General features: G+C 44.4%; 1 protein-coding gene across 3 annotated transcripts in view; it reads left to right on the top strand.

Moving 5' to 3' along the window:
• The window catches only part of CPNE8 (copine 8), a 282,884-nt gene that overhangs the window by 157,752 nt on the left and 112,484 nt on the right, over nt 1-12,648 (top strand). For all 3 annotated transcript variants that reach the window (XM_084621135.1, XM_084621137.1, XM_084621136.1), the window contains one exon: nt 7,383-7,444. In XM_084621135.1, coding sequence (XP_084477261.1) covers nt 7,383-7,444 — 62 coding nt within the window. The remainder of the gene's footprint in view (nt 1-7,382; nt 7,445-12,648) is intronic.

Raw genomic sequence — 12,648 nt, 5'->3', positions numbered from 1 at the left:
CTGATCAAGAAACAGCGTTCCCCAAACGAAGAGACCTTGTCAGTACCGAGAGGCTCCACAGCCAAGATAGCAGGACCCTCTGCTACCGTTGGTACTGCGAGAGCTCAAGATTCCAAGAGAGCTAGCTCCAATGCAGGCACCCAGGGAAAACAGAAACCCCATATATCGGTACCAGCAGAGCCGTCCCGACACTTGGCACCGGTCATATGAAAACAACTGCAGCCTATGCTTTCACTTCCTGTCAGCATTGTGCAATTGACAGTTGCACCCATAGAGACAACAGCTCCACAGCAGCCAGTACCCCCTGTTACCACATCAGCGGCACCAAGGCTGTCGACACCACAACAGTTCTTCCTTCCCAGAGACTTCAAGGTGACGTGAACACCAGACTCTCCCATTCTCTGCACCGAGATTACAACAGCACTCTCGGTACCGAGCTGTCCCACCACTCCGGAGACGGGCTCCACCTAATGAAGAGAGGGAAGAGCATCTTTGCAAGCAGGATGGCTAACCTAGTGAGGAGGGCTTCAAACTAGGTTCACCGGGGGAAGGAGACCAAAGCCCTGAGGTAAGTGGGCAAGCGGGATACCGGGAGGAAGCACAGGCAGGAACGTCTGTGACGGGAGGGCTCCTACCTCATACTGAGAATGAGGGGCAATCAGCAGGTTATCTCAAGTGCCTATATACAAATACACAAAGCCTTGGAAACAAGCAGGGTGAACTGGAGGTCCTGGTGATGTCAAGGAATTATGACGTGATTGGAATAACAGAGACTTGGTGGGATAACTCACATGACTGGAGTACTGTCATGGATGGTTATAAACTGTTCAAGAAGGACAGGCAGGGCAGAAAAGGTGGGGGAGTAGCACTGTATGTAAGGGAGCAGTATGACTGCTCAGAGCTCCGGTATGAAACTGCAGAAAAACCTGAGTGTCTCTGGATTAAGTTCAGAAGTGTAAGCAACAAGAGTGATGTAGTGGTGGGAGTCTGCTATAGACCACCAGACCAGGGGGATGAGGTGGATGAGGCTTTCTTCTGGCAACTCGCAGAAGCTACTAGATGGCACGTACTGGTTCTCATGGGCGACTTTAATCATCCTGATATCTGCTGGGAGAGCACTACAGTGGTGCATAGACAATCCAGGAAGTTTTTGGAAAACGTAGGGGACAATTTCCTGGATCAAGTGCTGGAGGAGCCAACTGGGGGGGAGCTTTTCTTGACCTGCTGTTCACAAACTGGGAAGAATTAGTAGGGGAAGCAAAAGTGGATGGGAATCCGGGAAGCAGTGACCATGAGTTGGTCGAGTTCAGGATCCTGACACAGGGAAGAAAGGTAAGCAGCAGAATACGGACCCTGGACTTCAAGAAAGCAGACTTCGACTCCCTCAGGGAACTGATGGGCAGGATCCCCTGGAGGAATAACATGAGGGGGAAAGGAGTCCAGGAGAGCTGGCTGTATTTCAAGGAATCCCTATTGAGGTTACAGGGACAAACCATCTCGATGTATCGAAAGAATAGTAAATATGGCAGGAGACCAGCTTCGCTTAACGGTGAAATCCTTGCGGATCTTAAACATAAAAAAGAAGCTTACGAGAAGTGGAAGATTGGACAGATGCCCAGGGAAGAGTATAAAAATATTGCTCGGGCATGTAGGAATGAAATCAGGAGGGCCAAATCACACCTGGAGCTGCAGCTAGCAAGAGATGTCAAGAGTAACAAGAAGGGTTTCTTCAGGTATGTTGGCAACAAGAAGAAAGCCAAGGAAAGTGTGGGCCCCTTACTGAATGAGGAAGGCAACCTAGTGACAGAGGATGTGGAAAAAGCTAATGTACTCAATGCTTTCTTTGCCTCTGTCTTCAGGAACAAGGTCAGCTCCCAGACTGCTGCTCTGAGCAACACAGCATGGGGAGTAGGTGGCCAGCCCTCTGTGGAGAGAGAGGTGGTTAGGGACTATTTAGAAAAGCTGGACGTGCACAAGTCCATGGGGCCAGATGCGTTGCATCCGAGAGTAATAAAGGAATTGGTGGCTGTGATTGCAGAGCCATTGGCCATTATCTTTGAAAACTCGTGGCGAACGGGGGAAGTCCCGGATGACTGGGAAAAGGCTAATGTAGTGCCAATCTTTAAAAAAGGGAAGGAGGAGGATCCTGGGAACTACAGGCCAGTCAGCCTCACCTCAGTCCCTGGAAAAATCATGGAGCGGGTCCTCAAGGAATCTATCCTGAAGCACTTACATGAGAGGAAAGTGATCAGGAACAGTCAGCATGGATTCACCAAGGGAAGGTCATGCCTGACTAATCTAATCGCCTTCTATGATGAGATTACTGGTTCTGTGGATGAAGGGAAAGCACTGGATGTATTGTTTCTTGACTTTAGCAAAGCTTTCGACACGGTCTCCCACAGTATTCTTGTCAGCAAGTTAAAGAAGTATGGGTTGGATGAATGCACTATAAGGTGGGTAGAAAGTTGGCTAGATTGTCGGGCTCAATGGGTAGTGATCAATGGCTCCATGTCTAGTTGGCAGCCGGTATCAAGTGGAGTGTCCCAAGGGTCGGTCCTGGGGCCAGTTTTGTTCAATATCTTCATAAATGATCTGGAGGATGGTGTGGATTGCACTCTCAGCAAATTTGCGGATGATACTAAACTAGGAGGAGTGGTAGATATGGTGGCAGGTAGGGATAGGATACAGAGGGACCTAGACAAATTGGAGGATTGGGCCAAAAGAAATCTGATGAGGTTCAACAAGGATAAGTGCAGGGTCCTGCACTTAGGACGGAAGAATGCAATGCACCACTACAGACTAGGGACCGAATGGCTAGGCAGCAGTTCTGCGGAAAAGGACCTAGGGGTGACAATGGACGAGAAGCTGGATATGAGTCAACAGTGTGCCCTTGTTGCCAAGAAGGCCAATGGCATTTTGGGATGTATAAGTAGGGGCATAGCCAGCAGGTCGAGGGATGTGATCATTCCCCTCTATTCAACATTGGTGAGGTCTCATCTGGAGTACTGTGTCCAGTTTTGGGCCCCACACTACAAGAAGGATGTGGATAAATTGGAGAGCGTCCAGTGAAGGGCAACAAAAATGATTAGGGGACTGGAACACATGACTTATGAGGAGAGGCTGAGGGAACTGGGATTGTTTAGTCTGCAGAAGAGAAGAATGAAGGGGGATTCGATAGCTGCTTTCAACTACCTGAGAGGTGGTTCCAAAGAGGATGGTTCTAGACTATTCTCAGTGGTAGAAGATGACAGGACAAGGAGTAATGGTCTCAAGTTGCAGTGGGGGAGGTTTAGGTTGGATATTAGGAAAAACTTTTTCACTAGGAGGGTGGTGAAACACTGGAATGCGTTACCTAGGGAGGTGGTAGAATCTCCTTCCTTAGAAGTTTTTAAGGTCAGGCTTGAGAAAGCCCTGGCTGGGATGATTTAATTGGGGATTGGTCCTGCTTTGAGCAGGGGGTTGGACTAGATGACCTCCTGAGGTCCCTTCCAACCCTGATATTCTATGATTCCACTGACTTCTGCTCCCCCATTTTTGAGCAATGATGAGGATGAGGAACCCCTAGCATTGTTCTTCCCCCGCCTGCAAAACTATCAAACTGGCCCTGCCACACAAGGGGTACTATTCAGGGGCCAAAGAACAGCAGTGGTATGGGCCCCATGGATGGCATATCCCCCTCACCACCTCAAACCTCCTAACCCACACAGGGAGGGTACACAGCAGTCACCTGTGCCGTCAGTACCAGGACCATCTGAGCCCCCGAAGAGATGACAGGAGAACAGGAAGAAATCTCTGACCAGGAGGTCGGAGCAACAACCCATGTTTTTTCATCATTCCCAGATGACACCATCATGCCAACTCCTCCCAACATGGGGAACGACTTTAGACATTTCCAGGATCTCTATAGGAGAGTTGCAGATTCCCTTGACGTCTCACTGGGGGAAGTGCAGGATACATGACATAAGCTTGTTGACATCCTGCAAACATCAGCATCATCTAATATCGCTTTACCCAAGAATGATGCAATCATGGAACCTGTCAAACACATCTGGCAGGCCCTTGCAACAATCACTCCAACCTGGAAAAGGTCCGACAGGAAATAATATGTTCCTGCAAAGGGAACAGAGTTTCTTTTTCACATCCCACACCAAACTCTTTGGTAGTGGATGCTGTTTATGAAAGGGGCAGACAATAATATCCCCACCCCATATGACGAAGACTGGAAGAGGTTTGACCTCTTTTTCTGAAAAGCTTATTCTTCAGTTATGCTTCACCTTAGAATTTTTAATTACGAGGCATTATTAGCAAAATAGGACCCCACAAATTATGGCAAACTATCAGATTTTATTGAATTTCTCCCTGAAGAGAAAAAAAAAACAATTTGGTGCACGCATTTCCAAGGGCCAACTGATCTCCAGGATGGCATTGCAAGTTGCCCAATATTCTGCAGATACAGCAACATGATCTACACCCACCGCAATTGTAATGAGAAGGGCATCCTGGCTACATTTCTCTGGCTTCCCCAAAGAAGTGCAAGCAACAGTGGATGACCTGCCATTTGAAGGGCCCAAACTCTTCGTAACCAATACAGACAAATCTCTGCACACCCTCAAGGGCTTGAGGGCGATTCTGAAGTCCCTGACTATCTATACTTCTAGGGGAAAGAGAAAACAAGGAAGGTATTCCTGTCCACACCATATGTACAGACACATAGGCAATATGAGCCACAAGCCCGGAAACAACAGTCCCAAAGGAGACGACAACTGTCAAATCAATCTACCATGTCTCATCAACCATCCGCCAAGCAGCAAGTTTGAGACGCTGGTTGAGGGCCCAAGACCCCCTCATCTTTCAGCGCTGAGAACTCCTACCATCTCCTAGCCATTCAGAGACCGTTTAACTGCCTACTACTCAGTCTGGCAAAATCCATCACTACAGGCAGATGAGTGCTCGAGATAATTGAAATTGGATACTCCATCCCTTTTACTTCCAATCCCACTACCCATCCTCCCTTCCCATCTCTCTTCAGGGACCCCTCTCATGAAGATCTACTGCAGCAGGAGGTAACCCACCTCATCCATCTAGGAGCAGTAGAACTGGTACCAACAAAATACAGAGGGATGGGTTTCTACTCAAACTACTTCCTTAGACAGAAAAAACCAGGATGATGGAGGCCCATTCTCGATCTCCAATGGCTCAACAAATTTGTCAGAAACCAGCATTTAAAGATGGTAACGCTGGCCACCATTATCCCAGTGTTAGAAAGAGGGGACTGGCTCTCAGCCCTTGACCTCCAGGATGCATACTTTCACATAATGATTCACCCATCACATCAGAGGTTTCTCCGATTTTGCTCTCGGACCAGATCACGTCCTGCCCTTCAGTCTGTCCACTGTTCCCCAAGTCTTCTCAAAGGTACTCACAGTAGTCGCTGCACACCTCCGCAAGAAAGGAATCCTGATATTTCCATATCTGGATGCCTACTGAAAGCAGCGAATCAACCAGCGGCAATAGAGCAGTAGTTCTCAAACTTTTGCATTGGTGACCCCTTTCACGCAGCAATCCTCTGAGTGTGCCCCCCCGCCCATAAACTAATACACATTTTTTATATTTAACACTGTTACAAATGCTGGTGGTGAAGCAGGGTTTGGGGTGGAGGCTAACTGCGACCCCTACTTAATAACCTCGTGACCCCCCTGAGGGATCACGGCCCCCAGTTTGAGAACCACTGCAATAGAGGCTTTCCAACAAACAGTAGATCTCTTTACGCAATTAGGTCTCCAAATAAACACACAAAAGTCAACCCTCACACCAGTACAGGAACTGGAATTCATTGGCGCTTCTCTCAGTACACCCGAGGCAACAGCATCTTTACCAAGGCAACACTTTCTAATTCTAACTAATCTGATTTCCACATCCCTGAACAGTCCCCAGGTAATAGCCAGCACTTGCCTGCAATTACTGGGCCACATGGCCGCATCGACTTTAATCATCCAACACGCGGGGTTACATATGCGAACCCTACAAGTGTGGCTCCACACAACTAATTCCCCATGAAGGCACAGTATAAATAAATGCCTCACGATGCCAAACAAAGTAAAAGACTCGCTATCCTGGTGGACACAACCACATAACATATGCCTAGGAGTGCCTTTCAACCAAACCCCTCCTACATTGACTATTATGATGGATGTGTCCCTCATAGGATAGGGAGCACATCTGAACTCACACTCTGCTCAGGGCCATTGGTTCCCAACAGAAGCCTGACTTCACATATATCTACTAGAACTAAGAGCCATTCGCAGTGCATGCACGAACTTCGTACCCATGATCAGAAACAAGACCATACGCATTCTCACAGACAATTTAGCATGCATGTTCTACATAAATAGACAAGGGGTTTGTTAGGGGGCTTATTCCTTCACCCACTTACTTCCCTGGTCCTTCTCGCATGAACAGAGAGCAACAATACCCGAAGTCCAAAGGTGCAAACAATTCGATGTTTATTGGTGTGAACTTCCAGCAAGCATGATTCCAGTTTCCTTCCTTAGTATCCTCCTTCCCAGCTCTGACACCACAGAGCCTTACACCTGTGTCCCTGTTCCCATTCCTACCCTTAGCCAAACATGATTCCAACTTCCTTACTCCCATTCCCTGTTCCCATTTCCCCCTTTAGCAAAACATTATTCCAGTTTTCTTACCCCCATTCCCTGTTCCCATATCCCCCACCCACCCCCTCCCACCCACACCCACTCACTATCTCATTGACTACAGATTATATAGTAAAACTTGAGTTCTGCTTAGGTATACCTTAACCAATCATTTTCCTGAAATTTAACTAACCAATCCTAACATATTGTAACATGATTATGTAACTAGTTATATCCCACCACCTTAATGAGTTTACACCCAGCAAAATTAATTATACAGCAGACAGGAACAATCACAGAACCAGAGAGATTATACAGACAAAGGATAGCAAAGTGGGAACTATAATGACAAAACAATACAGAAGTGAGGATTTCACATCCCAGCTATTGATAAGTGAGTTCTTGCCAGACAGGATGCTATCAAACTAAGTTCCCTTTTACATTTTCTAGGCACTTCCCTTTCTCTGGAGGTGATAGGAATACAATTCTGTCCTGATAGTGCCTAACAGCCCAATAGCACCTTATTTCAATGTGACTAGTTTGGAATGTGAGGATGTGACTGTTCACTTCCTAGCTTATGGCTGCCTCTGCTGCTTAGCCAAAGGCCTTAGCCTAAGAACAGGGCCTCAGACTGTCACAGTAAGAGAAGGCCCTTACACCAGCAGACAGTGATTTTGATTCTTTCTTTTAGGAATGACCATTCATGCCTGATTCTGTTTTACTTGATTTCAGGTAACATTGCTTTCCTTCCTAATTGAAACAGAAGTTTCATTCCTTGACTATATTAAAGGCGGGTAAGTGATCCCTGCAAACTTTTCTTGTTTTCCTGTTTTCATTATAATTCACTATTAACCGGTTTACATTCTTGCTAAGTGATAGTTCTAAATATCCATAAGAATTGCATTGTTTTTTTCATTTTAAGGAGTAAACTTCCTTATTGATTTAAAAAAAAAAAAACCAACCCTAACTATATAAGAAAGTTTTATGTTTTGTTTTGGTAAGGTTTTATTTTGTTTGTTAATTGTGCTTATATCTGTGTTTGTATTCACGAAATCAGTGCTGAATAAGTGTACCTTGCACTTGGAGCAGAAGGTGGTAAGGTTTGTGATGGTTCATAATTTCTGTGGAACTTCATTCCACAGCCCTGGGGCTGGCCCTCAGAAAGGTTCCATTGTGCCTGTACAGTAGAGTTGTTGATCATGGTCCTCACCCTGGAGCTTTAGGCAATCTTTTTGGTATCCCAGAACTAGACCATTGAAGTAGCTTGCTTATTAACTAATTTGAGAATGGTTTGAAGGTGTAGTCCTATGTATAATCCATTGCAATAGTCCAATGTCAAGGTAACAAAGGCATGGATAACCATGGCAAGGTCAACATTAAAAAGGCCAAGTAAATAATGAGCTGCACTGAACAACAATTGAGCGTCAGGAGCAATTTAAGATACTACAAAACATTCCTTCTCCTCCTTCCCCTTGCTCCCAACATTAGAACCAATTCTCGCTGTCTCATTTAATTGCGTCCCTCAGTCTTTTAGGCCTAAGGCATAACTTGTCTTGTCTGGATGGAATTTCAACTGCCTTTCTTTAATCCATGCCCTGTCTTACTAGACACTGTGTAACCTGTTACCAATACCCAGGCAAAGTCAGAAGAGGCAGAAATATAAAATTGGGTGCTGTCTTTGTGGAGACCCCACTCCCCAAGATTAATAACAGTTTGATGAAAGCTGGCCCTTCTCTGAGTCCTGATTGGCATGGCGTGAACAAACAGGAGAAACTGGGGCTCCATCTCCACAGAGCTCTAGCTAGTTAGAGAGATGGTAGGAAATCCCACTCCATCTTGTTGCAGCCTCTCTTGAGAAGAAGGGATGGCAGCAGTGGCAGAGAACGAACATGCAACTGCTGCTGCTGAAGGGACATGGCAGGCTGAGAGTCTGAATCCTGTGATAGAGTACAGGCCCCCAAAGCTCCTCACATGCTGCACATGAGGATCAGCCAGAGCCTAAAGGAGGGAGATCCCTAATCAGTGGCTGATGCTGGGGGAGATAACATTGGGGCTGTCTGTTACTGATCAACATGTCTGTTGCTAATAGAGCTGAGTGTTGGTTACTGATAATGGTGTTGGGAGTGATTTCTTGATGAATTTCTGCCTCCCCAAAGGGAGGGTTCTCGACTGCAAAGCAAGTTTGGCAGTCATTACTAGAAAATACAGCCCCACCCTGTCAGTTTCCTGAATTCATCACAACCCATAGTTCTTCACTACCCACTCCCAAATGGTCCTATTCATACCATGAACAAGAAGGGTGATGAAACAGAACATTTGAAAACTTGTGAGATAGCCCTTGAAGCAGATTAGTGGGAGAGGATAAAAAGAGATGCTTTCCTTTACGATACTACAGATGGACACCCACACTTTATTTAGATGCTAACTTTATTTTTGATTACAAATATATATGCTATAAAAAACAAAAGAAATAGTATTTTTTGATTCACCTCATACAAGTACTGTAATACAATTTATTTGTTGAACTGAAAGTTGAACTTACAGGTGTAGAATTATGTACCAAAAAAAACCCTGAATTCAAAAATAAAACAATGTAAAACTTTAAGGCCGACAAGTCCACTCGGTCCTATTTCTTGTTCAGTCAGTCACTCAGACAAACAAGTTTGTTTGTTTGCAGGAGATAATGCTGCCTGCTTCCTGTTTACAGTGTCACCTGAAAGTGAGAACAGGTGTTTGCATGGCACTGTTGTAGCTGGCGTCACCAGATATTTATGTGCCAGATGCGTTAAAGATTCATGTGTTCCTTCATGCTTCAGTCACCATTCTAGAGGACGTGCATCCTTGCTGATGATGGGTTCTACTCGATAACGATCCGAAGCAGTGCAAACCAACGCATGTTCACTTTCAAAATCTGAGTCAGATGCCACCAGCAGAAGGTTGATTTTCTTTTTTGGCGCTTCGGATTCTACAGTTGCGTCGGAATGTTGCTCTTTTAAGACTTCTGAAAACATGTTCCACACCTCATTCCTCTCAGATTTTGCAAGGCACTTCAGATTCTTAAACTTTGGGTTGAGTGCTGCAGCTATCTTTAGAAATCTCACATGGTACCTTCTTTGAGTTTTTGCAAATCGGCCGTGAAAGTGTTCTTAAAACGAAGCCAGCAGCATTATCTCCCGTAAATGTAAACAAACTTGTTTATCTTAGTGATTGGCTGAACAAGTAGGACTGAGCAGACTTGTAGGCTCTAAAGTTTTACATTGGGTTATTTTTGAGTGCAGTTACATAACACTGCATTTATAAATCTACATTTATAAATTGGACTTTCATGATAAGGAGATTGCCTTATGGTATTGTAAGAGGTGAATTGAAAAATACTATTTCTTCTGTTTATCCTTTTTGTAATGAAAATAATAATATAAAGTGAGCATTGTACACTTTGTATTTTGTGTTGTAATTGAAATCAATATATTTTGAAAATGTAGAAAAACATCCAAAAATATTTAATAAATTTCAATTGGTATTCTGTTGTTTAACAGTGCGATTAAAACTGTGATTAATCACGATTAATTTTTTGAGTTAATCATGTGAGTTAACTGCAATTAATTGGCAGCTCTACTATGTATATATGACATAGAATATATTTATCCCCATCTCCCACCATTTAATTGACTCTTGCCATCACAAATTACATAGCTTACTCTACTGCACGTGACAATTTCATAGAGCAAAATATTGGAGTCAGAGCTGCAACATTTTGTGCCACAGCATACCTCTGAAATTAAAGACATATGATAGGTTGGCTTTTCAGCTGCGGTATGTTACCTAGATTGTGGCATTCTTCGTGGGAGGCTGGACTGGTTGGGCAAGAAGACTAGGAACTGGGGGATCATAGGCCTGAACTGGAGGGATGGAGATGAAAATGGGCTTTGTTGGGCAAGGAGATTGGGACTGAGAGATGGAAGGCATAGGGGAGGCAGTAACTTATTGGGCATGGAGACCAGGACTAGGAGCCAGAGAGACAAGATTAGGAGATGGTGTGGAAAACGATGATGGGGACTGGGAGCCAGTTAACAAGGGAAGGACGTATGATGATGATATATGAGGAGAGGGTAGGAGACTGGGACTGGATGGTCAAGGAGCCTGAAGATAGGAACCAGTGTAGAGGGGAATGAGCTTTGGAAAGGAAAAATAGATCTGACAAGAGGCTGAGGGGCAGAAATGTGACTGTCTGGATAAAGAGACTGGGCAAAAGGCTGAGAGAGGAGGTTGGTGTGGGAGGCTGAGTTGCCTGGGTAAGAAAACTAGAACCTGGAGCCAGTGATGTGTGTTGGGGGAAAGAGATCAGACGAGCCGGGAGGAGAGAACTGTTTCAAACAGCCATAAGTCAAAGGGTACTGTGTAACTTTTACTGTGCAGCAGCAGTGTCCATATGGCCACTTTGTGTGTGGCAGGCTGGTGCATTGTAGATTCACACACCCCACACCCCCCTTGCTGCTCTCTATGTCCTGTATAGACAATCACTTAGACCGGGTGTGATGAATACTTTGGGACTTGGCCAGCAAACCCAGAGGGGAATCTAGGACTGACTGGGCAAGGAGACTGGGCCTGGGATAAGAAATCTGAGAAGTGCAAACTAGGACAGTAGAGGCAGGGAGAATGCAACTGGGACAAGGAGCCAGGGGTGGAGAAGAGAGAGGACTCGGACGGGGAGAGGTTGGACGGGTCATGGCAGAATGAATCAGGCTTGGGAGGGAATGGGCAGAAGAGTCTATGGCTACTAAAGTACTGGAGTGGAACCCAAGGTTCCCGAGTCTCACCTGCTGTCAGCAAACATCTGTGAAACCCACTAGCAAAGTGTGTGTCTTGTCTCCTTTAATCCACGTAGAGGACAGCAACCTGCTATTGCTATAAGATACTCCCTTATCTCAAGTGGTCTGTGCAATGGATCTACAGGTTCAAATCCTGCATCTGGGTGTCAGTATGATGCCACATGCGAGAATTTCTGTTTTTCAATTTGCTTTTTTTTAGAATTTAGGAAATTATATACTATAAAACTGTGGTAAAGAACGCTATTAAGGTTGCAGAGTGAAGCACTCAAAAGTTATGTAATGCCAGAGTTATGCATTTGCTTAGTTCCCATAATTGCACTTATTGCAAAATGTTGTTTTTCATAATTGAATAGATGGGTGAGTTTCACCCACATTGTTGTAGGGTTATAAGAATGATTCATTCCTGAACTATAAATACCTCTGTGCCTAAGGAAGGGCATGGATTCAAACAAATATACCAGTACTGTACTGTTAGAATGCTTGTCTTCTGCATTTAACAAATGTCATAGTTTTGACTTCCAGAGTGGTATTCTGTGTACATACTGAGTTGCATAGATTTCCTGCTTCATGGTAACTTAAAAACTCTAAATTTGACGACATTCAGTCAGTAAATGTCCTTGAATTGCAGGATATGAGAACTCTGTAGTGTCTCTGTGTATTTATTATAGGTGCTTTTAAACATAATCAGAGAAAGCACAAGAGGAATAAAAATATTGTGTCCATATATGTTTTGTTGGGGAGTAAAAAACTTATTTTATGAAGAATTTAAAATCTTTTAATGACTTTTTTAGGGGTTTCAACTGCAATTTTTAAAAATAGTTTGAAAATACTTTTGTTGGAATCTTTATTGCTTAATTTTGCCCTTTTCAAATTTGTTACTTTGGAAAGCTATCACACCTATTGTAAGGCATTCTTTCTACTTTCTGACTGAACTAAACACACCTGGAGATTTTTAAGAGCAGATTAGACAAACCCCTGTTAGGGATGGTCTAAATAATACTTAGTCCTGCTATAAATGCAGGGAAACTGGATTAGATGACTTCTCGAGGTCCCTTCCTGTCCTGCGAGTCTATGATTTAATTTCTCAAATATTCTTTCTCTAAAATTACACTAATATGCAGGACAAAATCACCCAGATTATGCTTGCATATATTTCAGTTTGGAAATCA

Source organism: Lepidochelys olivacea, assembly GCF_965140295.1.
Source record: "Lepidochelys olivacea isolate rLepOli2 genome assembly, chromosome: 1".
Classification (NCBI taxonomy): Eukaryota; Metazoa; Chordata; order Testudines; family Cheloniidae; genus Lepidochelys; species Lepidochelys olivacea.
This window is presented reverse-complemented; position numbering and strand designations above follow the sequence as displayed.